The sequence below is a fragment of the Ammospiza caudacuta genome, chromosome 5, assembly GCF_027887145.1.
Source record: "Ammospiza caudacuta isolate bAmmCau1 chromosome 5, bAmmCau1.pri, whole genome shotgun sequence".
Classification (NCBI taxonomy): Eukaryota; Metazoa; Chordata; class Aves; order Passeriformes; family Passerellidae; genus Ammospiza; species Ammospiza caudacuta.
In genome coordinates this window covers 71,998,161-72,023,643 of record NC_080597.1, presented here as the reverse complement: position 1 = coordinate 72,023,643, position 25,483 = coordinate 71,998,161, and the positions used below count along the sequence as shown (strand labels likewise).

At 43.8% G+C, this 25,483-nt stretch overlaps 1 protein-coding gene across 2 annotated transcripts; it reads left to right on the top strand.

Annotated features, from left to right (window-relative positions):
* The first annotated feature begins 419 nt into the window (after positions 1–419).
* PROSER2 (proline and serine rich 2) lies at positions 420–24,684 on the top strand. 2 transcript variants are annotated; one of them, XM_058804919.1, is made up of 4 exons: positions 420–554; positions 9,742–9,956; positions 19,712–19,964; positions 20,843–24,682. In XM_058804919.1, exons 2-4 carry the CDS (start codon positions 9,822–9,824, stop codon positions 21,826–21,828), a joined length of 1,374 nt encoding a protein of 457 aa, XP_058660902.1. In that variant the 5' UTR covers positions 420–554; positions 9,742–9,821; the 3' UTR covers positions 21,829–24,682. The 2 variants fall into 2 exon arrangements, with proteins under 2 accessions (XP_058660902.1, XP_058660903.1); XM_058804920.1 differs by lacking the exon at positions 420–554 and having other exon boundaries at positions 9,792–9,956; positions 20,843–24,684.
* The last annotated feature ends 799 nt before the right edge of the window (positions 24,685–25,483 follow it).

The window sequence follows — 25,483 nt, the reverse complement described above, 5'->3', positions numbered from 1 at the left end:
GTGGAACTGCTGGGCATCAATTTGTGCCCTTTGCCTCTTGTCTTACTGGGTGGCACTACCGAGCAGAGCCGGATCCATCCTCTGACACCCTCCCTTTAGATACTAATAGACATTGATGAGGTCCCATCTCAGTCACTTCTTCCCGAGGCTGATCAGGCCCATCTCCCTCTTTCCTCGCAACTGAGATCCTCCAGACCCTTGACGAACTTCGCAGCTCCAACACACTGGGCTCCGCTCCAGGGACAGCGCAGCCCCTCAGCCCCGGCCACACCGCAGCCGCCTTTCGGCAGGGCAGGCTCCGCTCCCTTCCCTCCCTCACGCCCTGCCCCGAGCGCCGGGACAAAGGCGGCGGTCCCGCCCGGGCGAGGCGGAGCCGGGCCGGGCTGAGCCACCGCCCGGCCGCTTTATCCGCCCGCCGTGGGTGGCGGCCGGCGCAGTGCGCATGAGTTCGGGGCGGTAGCTCGGCGGAGCCCGTGGCGCTGCTCCGACCACCTGCCTGTCCTCCACCGGGGCTCGTTCCGCCCTCGGCAGGGAGAGGTGCGGACCCAAAGCCGGTGAGTGCTGCCCTTTCTTGGGGGTCTCCCCTGGCCCTGCGCGGGCCCTCGGCTGAGGGGTCTTCGCTCCCCCGCTCTCGTCCCCGCCGGCTCTCGGGTCGCTGGCGTGAGGGGGCGAGCTCGCCCCGCTCCGCTCCGCCTGTCCCCCGCTCGGTCTCGCTGCGGGGAGAGGCCGCGGAGCTGCCCGTCCCTGCCAGCCCGCCACGGCAAGGGTTCGGCGTTGCTCTTATTACTCACTAATGGATTTTTAATTATTCTTCCCTCCTGTTCCAAGAGCAGCGGCGGCCGGTGCTCCGTGCGCTGCGCGGGCTCTGGGCGGCGGGCGGGACCGGGTACAGGGACCGGCACAGCCCCGCAGAGAGCTTTGGGCTTGGGTTGGTTTTGGTAGATAGGTGGGGAAGAGAAAAACTATCAGCGAACTGCTGCCCTGCCGTGTGTGAGGCTAGGCTTCCCACTACCGAGCTCTTAAAAATTTTTTACCTCTGTGGATTTCTTGTTCTTCCCTAGCATGACGTCAAATTTGCTTCTGCTTATCGGCAACTTTAAGGAAATATGTTTAAGTAAAGGTTTCATACCTGTAAAACTTTGACGTGTGCTGTTCCTGCCTGACTGAGGGTGATGAGGAACAGCTGCCTTGTGCCTCCTGTTTGCTTTCCGAGTGTCTGCAATTTAGGGTTTCCACTGGAAAAGCTGTTTGTGCAGACAGTGGCAGATTCCAGTTCAGGATACTTTTTCCCCTTCCTCCTGTCAGGTGCCTTTTCCATCAGGAGCTGGTAAGCATGAGAAGGCTGGTGCTTCTTAAGATCTTAATCTGAGGTGGTTCGGGTGAGGTTTAGTGCGTGTAAAAAGAAAGCACAGCCTTAAAAACACTCCTGGGATTTTCAGTAATCCAGGATCTCAAGGGCATGTTTCCTGAATAGTTTTTGTTTTTAGTGTGGCAGCGAGAGGAGGTTGCTGGAAGTGGAGCTCTCTTGTGCTTGGTCCTGTGCATGGGTGTAGCAAGAGATGAGATTCCTGTGGTAACAAGCATGCAGATGAAATAGGAAAGAAATAAGACAGCCTCTTCCGAAATTTTCCAAATATCTTCCAAGGATTTTAAGCTGTAGCAAGTACCAGAAATGTAACAGCAACTTCCTTTCCCCTCCCTTTTTATGAAAGACTTCTTTCTAAACCCTAAAGCATAAGTCTTAGCTTTAAAAGCTTTTGCAATTTCTGGCTTATGCTAATAAAAAGGTATTATTTTAAGACTTTGATACAGATCCTTGATTAGTGCAGCATTGTAGATAGCCTTCCTTGTACAGGCACTACTTTAACACGTTATGATTTGGCTTTTCTCCTTCCTTTACAGGAATTATGGTTGTATAAGGGGGGGGAGCTGATGTTTAAACAATAAAAGGGTAAAAAAATTGTTGCTTGCTTGAGTCTCTAAGAAATGAAGATATTACTTATTTCTCAGAAATTGAATAGATTTTCCCAGCAGTGCCTTTCTTATCAAGGATTTGTTTGCGGGTTTTACTATAGAGAGTGAATGAGTAGAATGAAGTTTTATGACGAGAAGTGCAAGTAATGCCTGGCATTAGGAAGGAGCAGGGAGATTTCTATATTGCATCTCTGTTTTGTCAGTAGTAAAACTCCTCTCCTCCTGTTAGTTATAGCTGCTTTTTCACTGCATGCCTCTGAGAGAAATGTTAACCAAGAATGCTGGCTGACAGATTGCTGGTTGGATATAGTAACTGGAGCAACTCTACTCCTGAGCAGTTGACAAGTCACAGGCTGACTGACCTTCTGAAATACTGGAGCATGAAAATAAATGAGTATATGAATGTGGCTTTCAAAGCCAGCCAGACAGGCTGTTACTGTTACCAAATCCTCCCTCCTCCTTTTTTTTTTTTTTAATTAAAAAATAAAAGCAAGTGATTTTAATTTCCAGTATAACTTACTGCTTAAATATATTCTTTTCAATTGGGTGTGTATGGATGATCCCTGTACCAAGTAAAGTCCAGGGCCAAGACTGTACTGTTCTTCATTACCAGTGCTGTTTTCAGCTTTGTTTACCTTGGGCAGGCAGACCTTTATGTACTTACATAGGAATGAAATGTCCAAAATTAGTTAATTTTTAAAGTAAACACCCATGCTTTGTGCTTCAGACGTCCTCTGCTTTCTTCCCCACACCAGCACAGCAGTCACGAAAAGAAACAGAGGAGAGCAGCATGAAATCTACTTGTGAGACTGTGACACAGCTGAACTGGGGCTGAAAATTGTCTTGCTATCCTTAAATGCTGTGTAAAACAGGATTTGGCTCACCATTGCCATGAGTGTAGCAGCAGTTACATAATGAAACCCTAACCCCCAGCAATGCTGCACCTGTAACAAGACAGAAGTCGACTAATTACAGAGGCGTCTGTGCCTGAAATTGTTTATGTACACTTCATGGTTCCAAAGCGTTGGCTGTCACAGATAGCACCACCCTGATGTTAACAGGGGAGATTTAAAAAGAGTAACTTGAAAAGAATGGGACTCTTTCCTTGTTGAAATTTGCATGAGGCAAATTGAAGTCAGAGCAGAGCTCAGCCATCCCCTGGATGTGTTTAAAGCCCCATGCAGGACTGGAGAGGCAGCTCTGGTATCACATGAAGTCCTCCCACTGAGCAGCTGCTGGCCATCAAATCTCACCTGGAGAGTCCCAGTGAGAGCCTTAGCACTGCCCTTAGCTAAGATCTTAATCTACAGAAAGGTAACTGCTTGTCACTAGCTGGAGTTTTGTTTTGAGTTGGGGCAGGAAGCGATGCTGTCACTGAAAATGAGTGGGAAATGGGAGCACTTCAGGGATCTTTGCTGGTTTAATCCACAATGTTGTGTAGGAGCCTTTGCTACTGGCCTTCATTTTGGGCAACAAGGTTCAGCTGATGCTGTTGCTGATGTAGTGAACTGGGAACAGAGTTTATTTGCAAGGGAAAAGGCAAAGATGTGTGGGCACTTCTTTTCCCATCTTGAGGGTGGACCAATGTGCATCATCAAATCCTGCCCTGGTATCCCACCGCCTTGGAAGGAGGAGCATTTCCCAAACACTGCAGGGAGCAGTATGAGGTAGTGCTGAGCTGTGCTCTTGTGCTGCCTTGGTTGGATGTAACAAAGTCCCTGAGCCACAGGGTCTCCAAAGAGTGAAAAGAACCCTAGAAAGACCAGTTAAGAATGAAGCACAGTATGGATTCCTCATTTTCTGGTATCATCAGGCTTGGATTAACGTGGTCAAAGGTGTGACCTTAGGTATTGTTTCTGAGCAAAGCATGATTTGGAGAATTCAGTGTAGTAAATGAATTATTACTTGGGTGATGAAAATGTTGGTTTGTGATTGTTTTCTTTCTTTTTAAGTGGTTGCTACATTTAATTTGAGATCCAATTCACGGAACCATTTAAGTGTGTGATGGAATGTCCTAGTGAAGTCAGACAGATTTCAGTTTTACTGAATTGATGCCTTGCCCATCTAGTTCTTTCAAAAATGTATGTACACAGGATTAGGTATTTCACTGTTGGCAGCTCTCACAAATTCTGCTGCGAGTTGTATGAATGACATTCAGTGTGTTTCTGGAGGCTCCAACTTCCAGATTTAGAGGACTGAGAGAATCTTTGTTCTTAGCTCCAAAACTAACGGATTCTGTAGCTCCCCAGCCTGTAAAGGAAAGTTTGAACTGTCACCAGTGTGCCACAGAAACCAGAAAGTTTAAAACAAAATATTGGGGTTGCAAACATTGAATTCTGGGAGACCTGCATGGTTTTTGTCACTCTAATTACTTTGATGTAGTTGCACATCTGTCATGGGCTGCCATGAGAGCCCCCTGAGTTCACACTTGGCTAAATATTGTTCAGTCCCACTTGTCACCTGTTCTGCAAATCAATATTGATGTCCAAGGAAGTGTCTATAAAAATGCTGTTGCCTGTCTCTCATTTAGTAGACCTTACTGTCATGGATTCTTCATGTGTGTATTATTTTTTTTTTTGTTCTTTTTCCATTAATGGTCAGGATTTTTATTTGGGCATACTGTAGTGACAGTCCCCCTCTAAACAAGGGCAGGAATGTTTCTGGGTTACTGGATGTTAAATAGCCATAACTGTTTCCAACCCATGGGATTTTTCATGAGCAGATCAAGACTCTGAATCATACTCAGTGTTATCACAAGCTTCTACACTTATGAAATGGAGAAGAAAAGTCAGAATTTACCCATGTTGGCCAGTTTTGGTTTACTTCTGTTTTGTTTTGTTTCTTTCTATAAGAACAGCTTATAAATTTACTGTCTGATTCTGTGGGATTTTTATGTGTTCAGCAAAACCTCATCAGTTTATCCTGTGTGCTCCTGGAATGAGTCAACTTGCCTGTGAGGTTTGGCCTCTGTAGGCTGTGCTGTTACTTAGTCTATTCTTATCTATTCTTTTACCAGAAAGCTTCACTCTTACTGTATACCACAAGAGTGGGGTTACCCCTAAAGCTCAAGGATTAACTCAGTATTTCACATCCTGAAGGAGGTGAGAAGAATTCACTTGCTGGTAGCCCTGTTCAGAAGGAGGAAATGTGTCCACCAGAAGTAACCATCAGTTGGTTTGGGGGAGTTTGGAGCAGCAGTGGTCAGTGAAGACATGTCATGTGCCAGCTGCTTTTGTTCAGCTCTGGTGTTGTACAGCTGGTTCACAGGTATGTTGCAGGAGCACTTAACACAAGGCAAAATCCAGGAGGGTATTAGACACAAATACCTGACCTGTTTTGGGCAGCCCTGTGGTCTCCTGAGCACAGCATGCAGGAATCTGAATGAATCCCTGCTCTCCTTTGCCTTGTTTTACTGCTCTGCTGCCAACTGAGGCTGATAAAAGTCTCCAGTTTGCTCGTGCACCATCATTTTTATAAAACCCATCCCATGGTAACACTTCTAATGACCACAGAGTGTTTCCAGATATTTTTTCCCAGATGCTTAACTCTCCCAACTCAACCAGCACCATGGAGTGCAAGGTGACTGACAGTGTGTGCATTGCTGTGTCTGTGCGCAGCTGACAGATTAAACCAGCCTTGAAGTTCACTGGCCACTTCTGTTTCAGTTGAGTCACTGAGAAAGAGTTGGTTAAGAACAAAGCAAAAGTCTGTGTGATGCTCAGAGTGCAACGAGGCTTAGAAATCTATCTTCAGAAATGTTTCATGCAGAGAGTGTTCTAGAAACTGTATGTATAGTGAAAGGGACAGGCTGATCTTGTGCCCTTTTAAAAATGCATGATAATTTTCTAAAAATTGTCAACTCACCTTAAGTATATTGTGCAGTTAATGGCCTGGTGCTGTCTGCTGACTCTTGGCTCCTGGCTTATGTAGCAGTTGATTTTTAGCATTTAAATGTCTTGCACTTTTGTGGGATTGATCTTTTTGCCTATTAAGCTAGTCTTCAAACAGGATTGTTAATAAAAAATTCTTTCAATCTCCTGCTACTATAGAAACAGTCCCTTGTAAATGCTAACATTGAGCTTCAGTGAAGAAGTAACCTTAGTCAGCAAAACTGTAAAAATATCCTTTTTGAAAGGACAGACCACACCTTATCTTTGATGGGAACTTAATACATTCTCTCTGAATTATTTACCTCTGTCAAAGCAAAATTAAATCTTTGGAGGTGAAATTCTGTGCTAACTTCAGACTCTTTCAATTTCCTCCTTCTACTCTCTGAAAAACACGTATGGTATGTGACTTGTATTGTTTTAAATATCTCATGAAAGCTATCTCTAGTGTAACCAAGAAGTGATCACTTCAGATGATAGAATCACATCTGCCCTAAATGCATTTCTGGTTTAATATCTGGGATCCTCTCTCCAAATAGTACAGTTCCTGTCACACTTCTGTGCTCCTGTGTCAAGATCTGATATTTTTTTATTATTAATCCCTAATGGTACAGGCACACATCTCTTAAGCCAAGCTAAAAAATACCCAGCTACAGTGACTGAACTACAAATCCCATTGTGAGCAACTTTCATATTTAATGCATCTCTGAAGGTCAGGAGGAACAGCTGCCTGTTGTCCTGCTGTTCCTTCTCTCTGAACAAGCAAGCTTACCTTAATTTTGAACCCTGCTTGTTCCCTTGGCAATCCTACTGAAACACGGGGGTCTGGAAATTCACTAGAACCTTGACTATTTCTATCTTAAACTTATAAAGTCTTTCCCTTAATAGAGATGACATACAGAGGGTGAAGGGACTTTAGTGTTAAGCATGGTTAGGAGAGGAATTTGTCTGTAAAACATGCTGTGTGTATTGCAGCAGTGCTGGGCAGCCTCACATCAGCCCTGGCTGCTCTAGACACTGTACAGAGGTGTAGGAGTTTCTCAAAGCATAAAGAACACAGCAAAGGGGAGAGGAAATAATGTATATGAGTGGATTATGATTTTATTGACATGCACCTTTGATGTGGTAAAGGTGATGTAAAAGGTAGAAGGGGAAAAAAATCTTCCCCCACACTTTTTCTGCAGGCTCACAGAGCATTGCACAGCTCTCAAGCTTTTCTGAAATGAGTAAAAGTCCCAAAGAAGCCACAGCTTCTAACACAAAAGCAGGGCCAGTGCTGTAGTGTTTGATGCTGGCTCTTGTGTGGGTGGCTCTCTGAACCAGTTGCACTCAGAGCCTTTAGTCATTGTTCAGGAGCTTTGTGAAACCTCTGAACTGCAGCTCCAGAATGAGTAATGGGAGCTTGCTGGGAGCAGAAGTATTTGTTGTTATTTATAATTCGTGGCTTTAATGTTTGTTGCTGCTGAATCTGGGTGTTCCTGCTGTCCTGAATGCAGATAGCCTACCATGAACTTAGTCCTGGTTAAACTGAGGTATTTCTGTTGGAGAAAGCAGGAAAATACTCTTAAATACTCCTCCCTCAAAATCTGGGCCTCTTGATTTGTTTCATGGTAACATCAATTAATGTCTTCTCCTGGTTAGTCTTTAAATGTGGGTTTTATTTGTGATATCTATTGTAATCTGCAGCAGTGACCTCTCATAATACAGTCCATAAAATGTTCATAGTTTTGAGTGTAGTTCTAGAAATCTCACAGTTGTCTATAGCATTTCTGAGGGACTGAACAAACATGGCATGTTCAGTTTATGTTGGGGACACCTGGATAAAAAAACTTGATGCTGCAACTTAAAATTGCTGAAGAGAAATAACATTTGCCATATGTTGGATGTCAGTAGAAGTACTCACCTCTTGCTGGTCTCTCTTTTCCATCTGAACGTCACCTTGACAATCACAGGATGGAATCTGAAGTCAGTGGGAATTTCCTGGTAATTTCAGCGGTGTCAAGATGCTCTGATAGACCTGCCTTCTAAAAATTAATATATATTTGTTGAAGTGTAGGATTTCAGAGGAGTCAAGATTTTCACTGATAATGTTGGCTTCCAAAAATTCCATATATTTTCTTGTGTGGATGTGCTTGTGTGTGGCTTTTCAGCACCACGGGGTGTGTGGTAGATGGAGCTGCTGCTGTTCCATGCTTGGGCTGCTGCTGTTTTCCTGTTTAGCTTTGTGCAGCAGCTGCCTCAGTGCTCCTGTGCCCGCCTGTCCTGAGGGTTTGAGAACCAGGACCATGAGCATCTCTGGGCACCACTTAAAGCCCATTATCCTGAGGATGCATTGTGTCATTGATAGCTAAAGTTCTTAATAGAAAAAAAGGAAGAACGTTCTTTTTGTGTAGAAGTAAAGCTAAATTTGATCATTAGAACTGATGCTCATAAGAAGGGCTATGAGATGTTTTCTTTGTTGTGGCAGCCCAGTGCTGTGGATTGTGGCTGTGCTTCCAAGCCTGGCTGGGCTGCAGCCTGGCTGCATTGTGCGGGAGCTCTCCCACAGGACACGCTGGTGCTGCGGCACAGGGGAGGCACCTCTGGTAATGTCATCGCCTCTCCTGGGGGGAGGGATCAGCGGGATGGAATTGTTGCTCGCTGTTGGCAGATGTTATCTCACTGCTATGAAACACTAATCAGCTTACCAGAAGGCTCTGGTTTCTCAGCCCTCAGCCCACAGCTGTGGGGAGCAAGGAGAAGTAATCCGATTGAATTGGAAATGCAGGCTTGACTTTGCTTCTCGTGTCGCCTCCTGTGCCATAATAAAGGGAGAAGCACTTGGGAAGCAGGAGCATCTCATTTAATTTGTGCAGTGTCAGGGGAGTGGTGTCCATTTCCCAGCTGGCTGCATTTGGCACCTCAGAGCCAGCTGTTCTGAGGGATGTGTCACTGCTGGCCGTGGCTCACAGGCAGGCAAGGATGGACTGTTAGCAAGCAAGGCAATTTCTCATTGCAAAGGGTGCTTTAATGTATTGCAGCAAGAAATGAGCTAGGTTCTATGTTGTGCCTACCCCTGCTCATGCTGTTGGTGCACTAAGATGACTTTTGTGTTTGTGTCCTTGAGAATCAAAGAAAAACTTCTGCCAGAGTGTTTTGGGAGATGATGACAATTCAGAGGTTTTGCAGAACTGGGCATTGGGAAAGCTTAAAAAACTGGGGAGTTTTCCTCTAGTGAGTGCTGGTGCATATGTCTGTTTCAGTAAGTGTCTTCCAAATGTACAAGTACTGTTTCTTCATGGCTGAGTGAAATAAAAGCTCTTGAAGCTTTAAAACACAATTTGTAATGCGTTGATGCAAAAATGGCACCAAGTTCTGCTCATGGATCTTTCACCAGAAGCAGGTGGCATAGAGCTGCTTCAGTAGCACGAGTTCACTGCAGCAGTGTTAGGAAATGAATGGAGTTCTGTTGTCCTCATGTGATCCCATAAATAGAATTCTTGTTTAAAACCAAATAAAGATAAAAGTACTTGAGCTGTGCCAGTTGGTATCTCAGTCAGTGGGATTTTATTACTGTTAATGATGTGCCATAATGGAAAACACAAACTGAATTTGTAGGACAAGGATATATGCAGGATCCTTGCTTCCAACTGTCCATAGACATCTGGTTTGGAAGCACAAGAGATGGGGTACAGAACCTTTCTATGTTGAATTTTAGTCATCTTTTTGATCAAAACCAGTGTTTTAAAAGAGGCCCATAAAGCAGTAGACATGTTTCAGGACATAAAGATATGCCCTTCATTAACTTGTGTGGGATTTTTTTTACCATTTATTTTCCATTCCTTTTCAGGTGTTTAAAGCAGCAGATTTAACCCCATGCCACATTGTTCTCTGTTTTCAGACATGAATAAAGCGAGCAGCCCCACGTAACACACCCATGGCATCTGTGCTGTGTCGGGATCCATAGGTCAAGAAGGTGTGATGCCTAGGAATCTCCTGGTGGATCCTCCTGAAATGGCATCTGAAACCTCTCCAGAGCACACTCATGGGAGCATGGAAAGGGCTGGCACTGTGGAGAACCATGGCAGCCAAGCTAGGTGCAGGAATCTTACCTTGGTAAGTGTTTAATGAGCCTTGTGCTTAGTGATACAGATTACATTAATAGCTCTGTCCCACATCACACCATTTTTGTGTTATTAAGATTGATTTCTGCCATTTCTAATCCTAAGTGGTTGCTGGTGTTGTCTCGGTTGTTAAACTCAAAGGCCAGAAATAACTCCTCAGCTTTGGTACAACAGCTTGTTATTCTGGTCTGATTGTCTCTGAGTGCTTCTCTCCAGCCCTTCCTCCCAGAGAACCAGGAATGGCAGTAAGGGCTGCTCTGCCCTTGCTTTCTTAAACAGCTCATAAAGAAACTTAAGGATAGTGGTGGTTCTACACACTGCCTTTGCTTAATCTCTTTGTTGACACTCCTGAATAAAGGTCTCATCTTATTCCACCTTAATTAGATGAGTAACAAATATGTCACCATAAACAAAGCTTAGTGAGTATGAGTGTGTGGCCATTTCAATTGTGAGTGAGTAACTGAGGGAGTAGGATGCACTTCTGCATTCTTCCCAATTAGCAGGGTGAATCAGGAGGGAACTCAACAGTACACTGTGTACTGACAGGCTAAGCCTAGAAAGTGCAGGTATGGCTCCTTCAATATTTTTTTTATCATCCCAACCATTTGAAAAACATCCATTTTTAATTGAGGGAAGAGCACACTGGTAAACACACTTGCTTGGAAATTTGAATATCTGTCTTGCCTGAATTAGGCTTTTTGTCTCCTTCCCTTTGCCCTCCCAGATAATTTTCTTTTAACATGGTAGTTTTCTGTGAAAAAGTGGCAAAACCTGTATTTATCTGTATACCTCAGACACACTCATGGTTTTGTGCTACTTTGTGAGCTTTCTGGCACCTGGAGGCAATTCAAATGCAGGTCCTTTTTTTGTTGTTTCTACTGAAAATACTTACTGTTAGTATGACACTGTATCCTTCAGCTTGTGTTGCTAGTTAAAACACAAAACAAGTGTGATGAAATTTAGTTCCTTACCTGTTTCTGATCTGTTCTAGAAAAAAGTTGTGAAGGGTCAGGATAGGAGAAGTACACAATTTGGCCTCAAAGTTAGTGTATGTTGTTTGTTTTATAAAAGCTGGTTGAATTTTAGAGAATTACAGTGGAAGTAATACTTTGCTAGAGAATTACAACTTAATTTTACACAGAATTGCAAGTTAATTTTGCTTATTGCTCTACCACTAGTTTCCAGCTTAACAGGTAATAGTCAATCATATTTCCTAGGGTTTTATTCTTAGCAGGCATGAAACTAGACATTTGAAAAAATCAGTATTGAATAAGAAAGCCATGTATAAATCAGTCTGTACAGTCTCATTCCAGGTCTGCTGTGTCAGAAAATGACATCAATTCCCTTAGTCCAAGATCCTAGATCCTGCCATGTGATAACCCATGGGATGATGCATCAGCTAGATTTGGAATCCCTTCCTACTCTGTAATGCAGTAATTTATAGATGGAGTAAAAGTTAGCTGTAGGCTTAGGCAATTCCCATCAGACCTGGGAATCAGCAGTTCACAGAGCCTTTCATTTGCCTTCAGTTTGTGCATGAAGACAGTGAATTGTGCACCCACAAATTTGATTGGGATGCCACAGATCCCCTTTATGATTTTTCTTCCAGCAGTGTAGCAGGTGGCATGTCCAATAAGGCTGGCAACTGGCATGTGTGGAGTAACAGGCTGGACAATATGACCTCTTCAATGCAGGCATAATTTCAGTTTCTGAATTTGAGAATTGGTCTGTGTTAAACTGAACATGAAGGAAATTCTGCCTAATTGCTGGAACATGCTTCTGGAGAAATTATCCTCTTGCTTCAGTAGTTTTGTTATAAAAGTTCAGATGATGCAGCAGCTTTGATGGCCTAGTGAGAAGAAAGGGGTAGACAACTTTGTGTAGACAAAGAATTTCTATTATGCCAGTTCTGAGAAAAGTGGGGAAATATTTTCAGGCACACTGGACCTTCACTAAACCCTGAAACACGAGCAACTAAAGACCTAACTGCCTCTTCATTCATCACTTTCCTGGGCCTGTTCTCCTAGAGACACGGCAAGAAAGGTCAGGGTTGGTTTTGATATTTTGGGTTTTTGTAATGGCATTGCAAAGGAAAGAAGTGTGCCAGTGCTTCTTATGACAGGCCCATAGTGCTGCAGGTTTCTTCCTACTTGGTTGTGAAAAACCAGGCTCTTAAGCTTCTCAGTGTCAGACTGCAATGGTTACTAAATATAACCTTTGTATTGCATCTGTGGAATTCAAACAAGCCCAGGGATGTGATAATGGGGACAAACACTTGGACTGGCTTTAGCCTTTGCTGACTGCTCACAGCTGGTTTGGCTGACTCCTGGCTGGTCCTGCATCCTGTGTGTCTGTGCTGGCACTGTTTGCTGGGAACTGGTTGTCAGTTTAGGCATGACCAGGAGATGGACATCAATTGTCATGTGCTGAAAAGGTCTTAAAATTCTGTATGTGGGATCCCTCCCAGTCAGCTGTTGTCTCTTCAGTTTAATTTTGCCAGGTTTCTCAGCTTCTCTTACCTATATACTGATGCTTCCAGTTATCTTTGACAACTGCAGGCCTCTAAGCCAAATTAATTTTTTTAAATGGAAAGCAAAATGCTGCCTTGATTTCATGAGTATTTCCATAGCAATTACAGATGTTTGGGTCTGGACTTACTCTGCCAAATCTGTCACAGCAGGTTGAGTTGAGATGGGAGAAATGTATGCCTTGATATCTTCATCTCACATGAACATTAGTAGCCATAAAAGCTGTTATATATGAGGCCTAATTTGCACACATATTTTGGCTTCTTTGTTAAAAAAAGGTATCCACACATCTGCTTGAGAGAAGTGTTCTCCCAATGCATGGAATCAGTTGCACTTACCCAAGGGTGAGGGCAAACAAAAACACTGTGCTTGGCCATTCTAGCTTCCAAAACCCAGTCTGTAATGACACTGCCAGACACGTGTATAAGAATTAACTTGCCATGAAATACAGTTGCAGCAATTTAGGAACACTTAATTCAAAGCTAAAACTAGGTCTTGGGGTTTTTTGGAAGCAATTTGCCTTGTTGCATTGACTGAATAGGCACAGACCAGCTTCTTAAAGCCAATCCTTCTCTCAGTGCTTGTCTCTGGTAATGGGACTGGGTGTCTGTTCTCAGCCATGAGTAACTGCTTTGGTTTCTAAGTGTGAATGATGTGCTAGGACAGCTGTGCTACCTGTGAGAGCCATGGCAGAGGTGCTGCTTGTACCTGAAGTGAGCTGTGCTAATTTGAACTGCACTAATAATGTGCACTAAGCTGTGTCAGTGCCTCAGATCTGTTGCTACAACTTCAGTACTTTACCTTCTGTATCTGAGCATGTTTTACTGAGTGGTGGCTTTGAGGGATAGTGAGTTCTTGTTATTCTTGGTGGATCACACTGTGTTTTATATTTTGTTTTTTTGGCTTTGGATCAGACAGATCCTTGGTTAATGCCACAGTTCATCTCCACTCTTTTTGGGGCAGTGGTGACCTCCAGAATTTGTTCAAGTGACTATTTCATTTGATCACTAATCAAATGGCTTAAACTGGGAGAGGCCATGACTCTGAAGAGATTTTGCTTGTTCTGATTGTTATTTCTTCAAACAAGCTTCCTCTCTGACTCTAGCAAGACTTCATAGCCAGTCACTGGAGATGGTTTGTCACCCCTGGATCCCTTGTGTAGTACAGGTGACATTCTGAACATAGACATGAGGAGCAGCTATGCTGTGAGTAGTCTGAGCTGGCTCAGTGTTTTGTTTCACACCCTCAGCCATTTAACTCAGGGGTGACCTGGTTGTTTTGTAGTTATGGTGTCTCTTGTAGCCTAAAAATTTGTTGTTATGATCTTTATCCTTTTTGGATCAGTACAGATAATTCAGATGCAACAGACCTGGCATTCTGGTGCACCATGTTGGTATCTCTTTGCCTCAACCTCCCTGAAGAGAATCCATTGGGAATCCAGTGTGGATTTAGGGGTTCTGGAAAAGGACAGATCATATCTGTTAGCCCACTACCACCTTTTTTCCTCACAATTTCAGTGAGTGTTGTCATGCTGAGCTGCACTTCAGGTACATTGAAGGGAATGTCCTGAGAAAGACTCCTGTTGTATAATTGGTTTTTTTCCCCCTTGACACTGATACTCCACAGGCTTTACTGTACTGCAAGACCTTTCACCGTGTCCAAGGGCTTTGCCAAATAACAATACACAAAAAATGAGAAGAATTTTTGACTGTTTGCTTTGTATGGCTACAGCTGCCTTGGGGCAGGTGGAAGCCATTCCTGACAGGGTGTGGAGGGAGCTATGCTGTGTTTCAGCCACTTAAAGCTGGTGTTAGTGTGAGCTGGAAGCAGTGTGCCTTGGGAAAATAAGAGCCTGACTCCTAGCAAGGAATGATCTTGCTGTAAAATATGCCAGTGAGAATGCAGATCCTGAAGGCATTTTGGGCTCTGTACACAAAGTTTATCATTGTGCTTCAAAGCAGGATCTGGTAGCTAGAGATTATTGTAGGAGGTGGGCAAATCTGCTTTTTAAACCTTGCTGATAGACATTCCTAGGCTTCCAGAGTGTTTTCTTTGTATATTCCACTACTTTTCACTGAATACTTGCATTAAAGTTTCTGTCATGTGAAAGTTAACTTCTACTTGTCTCACCTTCAGTGAATGTAGAGAAGATTTGTTGCAATTATATGGGTGGTCAACTTTTTATATCTTAAAATACCCTCAGGGACACAGGGCTGCATCTGCCCACCCCCATTCATTCTCCCCTGTTTTCATGTAACATGCTCCATTATTTGAGCCTTCCTGTGCAGTTAAGCTCACAGCCCTCCGTGCTTTGTTCTGGACTCTGTCCAGCTTGGCTGCATCCTTTCCAAAGTTCAGCAACTGAGTCTGGACTCTGTGTTCCGAATGAGGATGTGCTGTCATGTCATCACCCTGGTTAATATGTCCCAGAATGAGATCTGCATCCCTCAACAGCAGATTTTTTTCCCTCTTTGTGGCACTTAAACTGACAAACTCACAGATTGCCCAGGTACCTTGCAGTAACTTCATCTCAGCATCATTTTTTTGTTCATCTGTGGGTTCATTGTTGGGGGCTGTGTCATAAAGGTTTCAAATCAAGGGATGTGACATCTTGTGCTTGCACCTATTGGTCAGGTCAAGAACGCTCTCTTGAGAAATGAGCTTGGTGTGAAATTATTGATGTTTTTATAAAAATTTAGTGGCTTTTGCCTGAAGTGTCTCCCCATTTTTTTCAATGTTGTTCTAACAACTTCTTTTCTCCTTTAATTTCTATAGGCTGATCAGGCTAATTTTGTTTATCAAAGGGATGTCTTCAGAGTTTAAGTAGATATTCAGCTTGCTTTCTTTAAAAGTAGGTTAGCAGTAATTTAGTCAGTTTATGACTTTAGCTCATCTAATTTATCTTTTAAGTACTTGTGGATAATTTGTTTCCTCACTTAGGACCTATTGATTATATGCTTTGCTGCCTCTCATGAAGCACACAGTACAATTATCCTCATAAACTGAAGAAAACAACACTCAATATTATAGTCTTCTTCACCAAATGGAATGGTATTATCAAAACCATCAGATAGTGGGTTGTAGAGGAAGCACTTTTTGACACAGCACACAATTGCACTCTGGAACTCCCTGCCACAGAATGCTGTGCATGCCAGTCATTTCCATGGCTCAAACAATAAGACAAATTCATGCTAGAAAAGCTCATTAAGGGCTATTAAATACACAGATGCCAGTGCATCTGGGAAATCTTTAAGCCATGTGTTGCTGGAAACTGGAAGGATTTGGGGGAAGGAAAAATATACCCATAAAATATACAGCAACACCTCCCACAACCTCCTGTGTGCTCATAGCTGCTGGAGGCTGCTGAGCTAAATGGGATTTTGGTGTGATTCTGTCTAGTAGCTCATGTTCTCAGCTGTAACTCACATGCTTCCAGCTGCAGTAACAGCACTACAATCCATTCCAATTCCCTTTCCTGTAAATCCAGTCAGAGGTGCTTGACTTCTTCTGTGCTAAAGCTTTTTTGTGTGTTCTGGTACAACCCCTGCACGCAGGGCTTTCCTTTTCACCCCTTCTGACAAGCAGAACTGCCTTGTTACTCGCAGACTGTGGCCCAAGTGGTGCTGCAAGTCCTTTGTACTGCACCTTAGAATAGTTTGCTCCCTTCATGGTTCTTTTGAGAAGCACCCAGTCCCTTCCTTCTCATGGAATTGTACCTATTAATTCTTCAGTGCTGTCAAGTGATTGATAAATCAGTTGAATCTGCCATTCTCCTGGTATTTTGGTAATTGAAGTGTGGTTCCTTAGCAGGTTTTAGAAGATTTTTTTTAAGCACTGCAAATGTCTTGGGATTTCCTGTGGTTTTCTGTTTCTGTCAAAGCTGTGCTGGTCTTAGGATTTTAGATCTGGATGTGATGTTCAGGATTTCTTCAGATGTGTATGAAAAATTGTGAGTCTCTGGATATTAAGTTAGCTAGGAAAGGAATAAATTAATCTTTTCTATGAAATAGATTCTATTCCTCTTTTCTTTCTCTTATTTCTTTATTTTTCCTCTTTTATAACAAACAGTGTTTTAACAGACTCTTTCCTGTTTGGCATAAGCAGAAAATGTTTGGCTGCAGAGAGATCTAAAATATTAATGCCAGCTGAGCATACTCAGCTATTTCAGCTGTTTTCATCCCAAATTTCTTCTGTCTGAGCAATCCTTTTAATCCTCCTAATTTAATGTAATTTTAAGCTGAAGCACAATATTCAAGTTTCAAATTCAGGCTGTCTTTTGACAGTAGGTTTAAAGTTTATAGTGGTAGGTGTATGTGAGATTTAGTTTAGGGAGATGTGTTTGTGTATCAAGAGTAGGGAGTAGATGGAAACTATGAGGTGAATAACTCAAGTAGCTGAAAAGACTTTTCATCTATTAAAAAGCACAGCTTCATTAAGAAAAAAAGGAGGCCTGGAAAACCAGCCTGGAAAGAATATTAACTGTTCCAGTACTTGGAATATATGGAAAATTGCAAATAGACTGGGTAGCCTTAGTTAAAACTGGCACCTTTAAGTTACCAAAATTCCTCCCATCTTTCAGGAGGCTTTGCTATAGTACATGTAATACAGGTGGGAATAAAGCAAGTCACTGCTTGCTTTACATCTCTGAGCTCCTTTGGTTTGACCAGCCTGAGTAGGTTTGTTTTTTCCACTGTGATTTTGTGTCTAAAATGGGATTGTTTCCTTGGCTAGCAAACTGAAACACATCTGGCCTGAGGGAGTTTCTATCCAGACTGGATGCCAGTGCAGTGCCCTCACCTAACACTGCCTGTTCTCCAGAGCTGTTGGCTTTGGTGTTGTTGTTTTGTTTTGTTTTTTCTGATGAAATGTGACATTGGTCATCTTGAAGGGAGACTGCATGGGGAAACAGATTGAAGTGCTAACAGAGATGAAATTGGCCTTTCACATCTTGGTATGCTATTTATTACAAATGTGTTTGCAAAGGGATGGTTACTCAATTTAGATCCTTTACCTAAAGGGACACAGCAGGATCCATGAGAGATGGTTAAATCAGGCAAAACTCTCCTGCAAGTCTTACCTGTCATGGAAAAATGTTCAGCCTTGCAGCACAGAAAAGGATGCAAGGAAGTGCATTGGGAAGTCTTTGCTTCCTTGCTTTATTCTTTGCTCAGCTCTTGATGAAACAAATTAAACTAATGTGGGAGCAGTTCTTTTAGGTGCACACACTAATTCCTGTACCACACTCTGGATTTGTTGCCTCTATGAACTTCTCAAACACAACTCCCTCTTCTTTTCCTTTGCCTTGTAAGTCTGGCTCTTGCAATGAGCTCACCCTCAACAAAGGCTCCTGGAGTCCTGCTCAGCTCCAGCTCAGGGCTGCCCAGCCAGGGCTCCTTTCCTGTCATTCTCTCGCCTGCTAGACATAGCAGCCCTGTGAGTATTTGGGTGGGGAAGGAAGGAGATTGCAACATCCATTAAGGAAAAAAAAACCACACACACAAAAAAACCTAAAAAAAAAACCAAAAAGGGAAGGCTTGTCTGTCTCTTGCTTTTCAAGTGCAGCTGTAAAACTTTGCTTGGCCTTTGAAACCTGCCATGTGGTGGGTGCGAGCTGAGAACTACGTCAGCCTTTGAAGTTCATCTTTTAAACCAGCACTGGCAAATGGCATCCAAATTTTAGCTTTTGTAGCAGTTTTGCTGCAAGATGGAATAATTTACTTACTCTGACAGTGCACTGTGGATATTAAGACTAAATTAGAAATAACCACACCTCTGTACATCTTTCCCTCCCACCAAATGTACCATTGGCCACACAGGCTAAGAGCCTCAAACCATTTATTTTCTCATCTGTAACATTCTGAGTGCTTGGAGATCAACTGCCACTGGGTACAATGCAGCACATTGTATTTCTTAATCTATAGGCATTATTTTGGTACAGAGCTGTGTCATTCTTATTTTTAGTGCTGAGAATGGGGATAAAAGCTTTGTGCAAGGAGTTAACAGGTAGAGCTGCACACAGGTTTTTTTAGTCTAATCTAATGTAAGATGATCTGAACAGGCACGGTGAGTTTGAAGCAAGTTGTGCTGCCCTAGCAAGAACGTGCTACCTCTTGAATATTTGTACTGCATGCCTTTATGTATTTACCTCAATTCTGCCAGCCCTCCACTGAGAAGGAGCCTTTTTACCCTGTCTGCACGTGCAGTGAGGTGTCCTTGGCACTTCTTGCTGAGTTACTGACAGCAAAGTTTCCAGTATGTGCTTGGCAGGGGAGAAATTCAGTCCAGAAAAGGGAAAACCTCACTTGATTTTCAACAATATATACTTGCATTCCAGAGCTTACACAGGGCTCTTGGGAAATGTCTTTCCTGTATCCATTGTCTTAATGCAGTGCCTTTCTTAATCATTCTTTGTCATCTCCAAGCTTCTGGAAAAGTGAGTGTTTCCCAGGGTGGAGGGAAAAGAGAGCATTGCTGCCCAGCCTCACAGAGTGATAATGTGGTGATCAAGTTAATTAATAGCAGTGACTCAGAGAAAATGAAGACTGGATAATCCATGTGATTATTTATCACTTCTGTGGTCTACAGGATTATTTCCTGCTGAAGAAAATAGCCCAAGGCACAGTACTGCTAGGGACAGGTCTTCATATTTGTTCTTGGGTTTTCCTTTCTGTAACTCAAAGGGAAAATCTTTAGAAGTCCTCTCCCTCCTTACTGCTACCTGTTTGTAATCTCTCATGTACCTCTGGATAATTTATAGTTTGTAGTGGCAGAGACATTTCTCAGCTCCAGCATTGCTTCTAGAAGTTAAGTCACCCTTTGGGATTGAGCAAAAAGGGAATCAGAAACCCCCATTTCTGGGGCTGTCCTGAGTGCACCTTTCCCTCTCATGTTGTTCCCCAAGTCCCTGAATGTGACACAGAACACAGTTTGCCCCAGTTTGGAAATCAGAAGAAGCCATCCTAACCCCTGCAAAGGCACAGGTGTGTGTAGGGATTTTTATATTGACTTTTTATTTTTTTAGTAGCTCTTATGACTTTTACGATCTTTTAATAATTTGCTCTGTACAACTCAAATGAAGATTTCTTTGCTGAACTAAAGGATGTAATGGCAATTGCTGCTGGTTTGGTTTTTAATTTTTTTTTTTTCCTCTAGCATTGTAATGTCTAAATGTCTCTTTGGGAAGGTGTCAATCTTTGTTTGTTTTCTTTGTTCCCCATAGGATGATGAAAGTTTGAAATACTTAACTCATGAAGAGCAGGATGTTCTCATGTTCTTTGAGGAAACCATAGATGCCTTAGAAGATGACTTGGAGGAGATGGCCCTGCGTGACAGTGGCATCCACTGTCAGTCCCCAAGGTCCACAGAGGAAAATGTGTCCAGTCATTCAGAGACTGAAGATATCATTGACTTGGTGCAGTCAACACCTGAGGGCAGTGACCATGAGGGCCCTTCCAGCAGAGACACAGAACCAGGTAATTGGGTTTCTTGTGAGTGTGGGTTTTCCCTTTGATCCAGCCCTGACCTATTCCAGTTCTCTGTTCAAAGTGTTTAAGAAATTCTGTACTTTCCTTACTACCTCAAAATAAATTTGTTACTCATAAGGAGCTCTAAAGACTGTGATTTTAATTTGCCTTGGGGTTTTTGAAATTCTTGCTGCAACTTAACTTTTTTTTTATAATTTTTCCTTTTCCCTGATGGGGGTCATGCATCTGGTGAAGTTGTTGGGTTGCTGTCTCAATCCTCTGCCTGGGACTGAGTTGTCACTGTTGTGCATAATCATTGCAACAAGGCAGACTGTATTCACCAACCTGCACATGCTCTGCTCTTCCCCAAGACTTTTTAAGATTTTTCCCAGGAGTTTTAAGATAGCAGATTGTTTTCAGTGTTACTCTGTGTGGCACTGAAAGGCATACGATCCTATCAGTGAGTTTGTGACAAGGTAGCATATGGCACGTTGTTTCTGTCACCCCTAGTGTGTGTTCTCTCTGTGTTTGGACAATGAATCTATCAGTGGGACATAATTTGTCCTCTCCTGGCTGTTTTAATAAAAAATAAGAACTGCAGAACTCTTGAGAAAGAGCAGCCATTGAAGCACAGTGAAGCAACACAGACTGTGAGTGAAAGGCAGAGAGAGGGCTGGGATAGTGACATATTGTAAACGTGGTGATTTGAGCTATGGCATTGCCTAAGAGATGCCATTGCTGGGATTTCTCTTAGAGTTTCTTCTGGCTCAGTGGGCTGAGATTGAGTTAGAAAAGTAGGGAGGGGGAGAAATGCTAAAAGAAGCATTTTAGCTTGCATTCTGCTCTATGTGAAGAGTTAACGACATCTCTGCTGCTTTGCCTTTTAGTGTTGGATGCGCCTGGGAGAGCCCAGAGCCCTCAGCCGGCTGTACCTGCTGACCTTCCTCCACACCCCCCTGCACCACCCCCAGCGGTGTCCGAGAGCCTTCCTCTTCCTCCTCCACCCCCTGCTCCAGTGCAGCACCCGAAGCTGCTCCGCTCTGTGCCCACTCCTCTCATCGTGGCCCAGCAGATGTCGGAGCAGCAGCAGGGGGAGAGCCGGGCGCGCTTCCCAGGCGCAGGGAATCCCGACAGGAGGAAAGCCCCGGTGGCCAACGGTGAACATTGGCCAGCGGCCAAGCACCCTCCTGCCCCCGCCCCCAAGCTGCACCGCTTCCCAAGCAACATCAACATAACAAATGTCAGCGGCAGGGAGTTCAGCGAGACCATTTCCAAAGCGGCGGTGAACGTGCAGGAGCGGCGGGCTCAGGTGCTGGCCAACATCAATGGGGGAGCTCTTCCGGCAGCTGAACTGGAGGAGAGGCTGCACAAAAGCGATTTCTTGTCACGGAACAGAAGTTCTTCCCTACGGGATCTCTCCTCTGAGCAAACTCGCTACGAAGCCCTGACAAAACTCGGCCTAGTCAAGGGAAAGCCAGCTCAGGACCAAGTGGACCATGCCCCCAGCACTCAGCAGCCTGATGTGCAGCCCAAGCAGCCAGAGGCTGTTACCAATGGATACCAAAACATCAATGAGATGTTAAAAAGCGAGCCCAGCCCTTTCCTTCCTATGGGCAAAACTGTAACAATCAGACCAGAGGTGGCTCTTGCCACTAACAAAGTCAGCAGCCCACAGCAGAGCACAGAAAAAAGTTGCAGTGATTATAAACAAGCTGGTGTAAGCCTGGACATGAGGAGGAGGTCGGGTTCTCTGCCCAGACCTCCAGGGTTTCGATCCCAAGGGATAACGGTGAAGTTTTCCGGCCGTGGCTCCACTGAAGAAGCCAGGAGAGAGGCACTCAGGAAACTGGGACTGCTGAAAGAGACTGCCTAACACGGATGGCAATGTTGTGGCAGCAGGGGGAAAGTCATAGCATGGCTTTGTGCTGGAACACTCCCAGCAGGATTGGGATCAAGTGGATTGGAAGAAAAAAGGGAAAGTTCTCAGCTTCAGGCAAGCCAGGAAGGTATTGGACACTGTGGAATGGCCACTTGTGTTTATCCCAGAAGGACTGGCACCACGCAGGGCCATGAGCAGCAGTGGGGTTTGGCTCTCCTTCCTACAGAGAAACTCATCTGTTGCTCTTTGTGACTGAGAGGAATTTTATTTAATTAATGCTGGACTGTAGCAGGCAGCGTCTCGTTAATGAAGTGTACAGTGCAGTATTGTTGTACATAGCAAACTGAACAGCAAATCTTGCTTTTGCTCTTCTTGAAGCCAAAACAAAGAGTTCCATCTGTCCTGCCCACATGTCTGTCTGTCTGTCCATGGGAGCTCGAGATAATGTCACAGCTGAAATTTCTGACAGTGTGTGACACCCTCCCGTGACTTTTTGTTGTCTGTGTTATCTGGCTTGGCTTCTTGCCCTGCCAGTAGTGGAGTCTTCTGCTCCCTCCCTCTCCCCTTGACTCAGAACCGTGCCCAGGATGGTTTCTGCCCCAACCTTCTCCTGGGCAGAGCAGCCCAAGCTGTGCTGGGTGACTGCCTCACTCTGCTGCTGCTGCTGCCCCTGGAGCTGCCCTCCCCTCCCAGCACCTGCTCCTGTCACACCTGAGTCACCCACGTGCCCAGGGAAAGGCGCCTGGAGAGCCTCAAGGACATGCACTGACAGCCAAAGAGTCTCCTGACAATCTGTGACCCCAGCTGCTCTGTCCCAGGGAGGATCCAACAGCAGAGAAGCCATAGGAACAACTTAACTCTGTACCAAAAGCAGCACCTGTATGTTAAAAGTCTTCTCTTTCATGTTGGGGTTCCTGGGAAGGAGCTGCTACTGATTGAGCAGTAGCTGTACCACACAAATTCTGTTACTTCTAAAACTGTCATTTGGTCTTCCTGTAGTTTGACAGCCCTGATAATCCTCTGCTCACAGCCTTATTTGATTTTGCCCTGCCAATGCATAACAGAAATTACAGCCAAAATTCTTGCAGGCTATGTGGAGTTTCAGGAGAGCTGCACACCTTTCCTGAATGGTCCAAGTTGATGGTATTTTGCCTTTGTTCAATACACAAGCTGGTAAAGATGGTCCCAAAATATATTTTCTGTGTTATTATGTTTTTGGGGTTTTTTTAATACGGCAAAGCTGCCCTTCCATATTGAAACTCCTTCCCTTTTTGTATTACCTGAAAACATCAAGAATAGCCACTTAAAAATCAAATGCCAAACTCTCCATTTTTTGTTGTTATTCCTTCACATTTGATTTCTCAGTGTTTTGGATTTTTTTTCTAAAGGGAAGAACTGACTTAACTCTCTGCACTTTCTGAAGCCTCGACCAAGGCACTCCTTCTCCAGAGCAGCTGAGCAATAAACCTTGGAGAAGGAGGGGTGGCTGCAGCAGAAACTGACACACCCTTTGGCGAGGAGCATAACTGTGATAAACAAGTTTGTAGTTCTTGTGATAAAGTATTTCAAACTTGCTGAGCTGTACCTGTAAACAAAGCTGTCGTGAAGGAAAAAACCTTTGTGTCATTCTCAACCTGCCTCATAAGTTAAGGGGGTTTTTTTGGTTGTTTGTTTTTTTTTGTTTTGTTTTGTTTTTTGATTTTTTTTTTTGTTTTGTTTTAATTATCTGCTTGCTGCTTAAATTTTTTATTGTGTTGCTACGGTATCTGGCTGGTTCTGTTATGTAGTTCCTCTTTTCAGCGTTTTCACTGGGTAAGTGATCATGTTGCTCATTGTGACAGGCTTGCTATACATAAGCAATCAGTAATTAAAATATGTGGCCGTTCCTGGGCTGGCAGAGCACTTGGGCATGCATAATCCAACGTGAGAGGTGCTGCTGAAGCCAAAAAAGGCTGCTTGTGTGCTGCAGGTAAAGCACATGCTTGTTCTGCCTGGCCCTGAGTCTGCAGTCCCAAATCAAAAACACTGGGAGCACAGAAAATACACCCAAGCATGTGCTGCACTGCAGGCTGACATGTGGATGATGCATCATAATTTATTAACATAACCTGATAAGTAAATTTAAATGTTTCATGGCCTTTGTGCTTTTATATCCTGGTGAAGCAAATTCTTCATTAGGAATGTGAAGTGTGTATGAAGCAATCTCCACATCTAATCATTGCTGCCAGCTCCTCTGGAGTTGTTTACAGCTGAGAGTCCTTGCTAAGCAAACGAGGGGGGAAAAACCCTGACACTGTTTCATTGAAATTCAGTCTAGTTCAATAACTCTGTAATGTCACCCTACTTCAAAATACCCCAGATAGTTAATATCTAAAGTTGCTGTATGCTGAATTAGCTGGATCATGTTCTCTCCTCCTTTGTGCAGGGCTGTGTCCTCAGCTGGTGGGAAATGAGAGTCAGATCTGCATTAGGGAAAGCAGTTTCTGCCCAGGGAGGACTTGGAACGAGGTATTCATTGTGGCCCTTCATCATAGCAGATAAATTCTTCTCTGTGCCTAAAACTGTAGTGAGTAAAGCCATGTACTAAATGAAGTTAAGTCTAGCTGCTAATAACCTGTATATAAATTCAGCTCTATTTTGTGTATCTTGTTTTGTGTGTATATGTTGCTGTGATTTTACTTTCTTTCCCTTTGTGCTAGAGGTAACTGTCTTGCACAAATCTGATAAATCATCTGTTAAACTAGAATAAACCCAATGAAATGATGGCTGATGGGAGGTGCCATTGTGTTCTTTGCCACCCAGTAGCATGACTCTTTCTTGGAGGACGGAGGTGACTTTTTCTTAATGGCTAATACTGATTTAATAACCTTTCATTTTGCAACTGTGGATGTGTGGGAGCCAGAGCCCAGCCCTGTCATGGCAGGTGCTGCAGGAGGGAAAAAAAAAAGGCTGTGTCTGACAGGAGATGTGTATTCTCACTGCTGTGATAGTGTCCTTGCCAGAATGAAGTTCATCCTGAACAGTGTTTGAATTAGACAAAAGCCTCTCTCTCACAATGTTTTGCATTATTAAAATGACCTTTCCAAGAGGAAAATTTTATATGTGAAAGAAGAATCACATCTTTGTTTCCAAGGCTGTTACCATAAGTGAGTGTGGTCCTGCTGAGTGTGGAAATCTTCCTTGTTGCACAGGTCAAAGTTCCCTGTCAGAGAACATCCCTACCCATCCCTTCCACATCTGTTTGCTGCTTTTTTGTCTTTTGAAGGAGGATTTCTGTGTAAGTATTCAGGTGTTGTGAGCATTTGTCCAAACATTGTGTGTCATAAAAGAGAGAATAGAAATCACTCTAGAAAAAAGAAATACTTCCATTTGCTTGAGCTACTTTTCATCCCTGAGGCTGGTTGTGGTGGCAGCCAGGAAGCAGCAGCAGGTGCAGCAGCCTTGTCTCCAGGCTCTGCAGGGCTGCCTCAGGGCTCAGCCATGGCAGGGCAGGTGCCCTCCTGTAATTGTGTCCAGCCCCAGCCTGGAGCCAGAGGCAGAGAATTGAACTCTGCTGGATCTGTCGTGACACTTGAAGGAGGTTCCAGTGCCTCACCCGTGCTGGAGGTGAAGCCTCACAGCTGCCCCAGCACCTGCAGCCTTTCAAGTG

Bases quoted from the DNA above. Each gene is read 5' to 3' on its own strand.
- PROSER2 (XM_058804920.1), top strand. From the start codon at position 9,822: ATGCCTAGGAATCTCCTGGTGGATCCTCCTGAAATGGCATCTGAAACC. The intron at 9,957-19,711 runs GTAAGTGTTTAA...TGTTCCCCATAG, and splicing joins GGTGCAGGAATCTTACCTTG to GATGATGAAAGTTTGAAATA. The intron at 19,965-20,842 runs GTAATTGGGTTT...TTTGCCTTTTAG, and splicing joins CAGCAGAGACACAGAACCAG to TGTTGGATGCGCCTGGGAGA.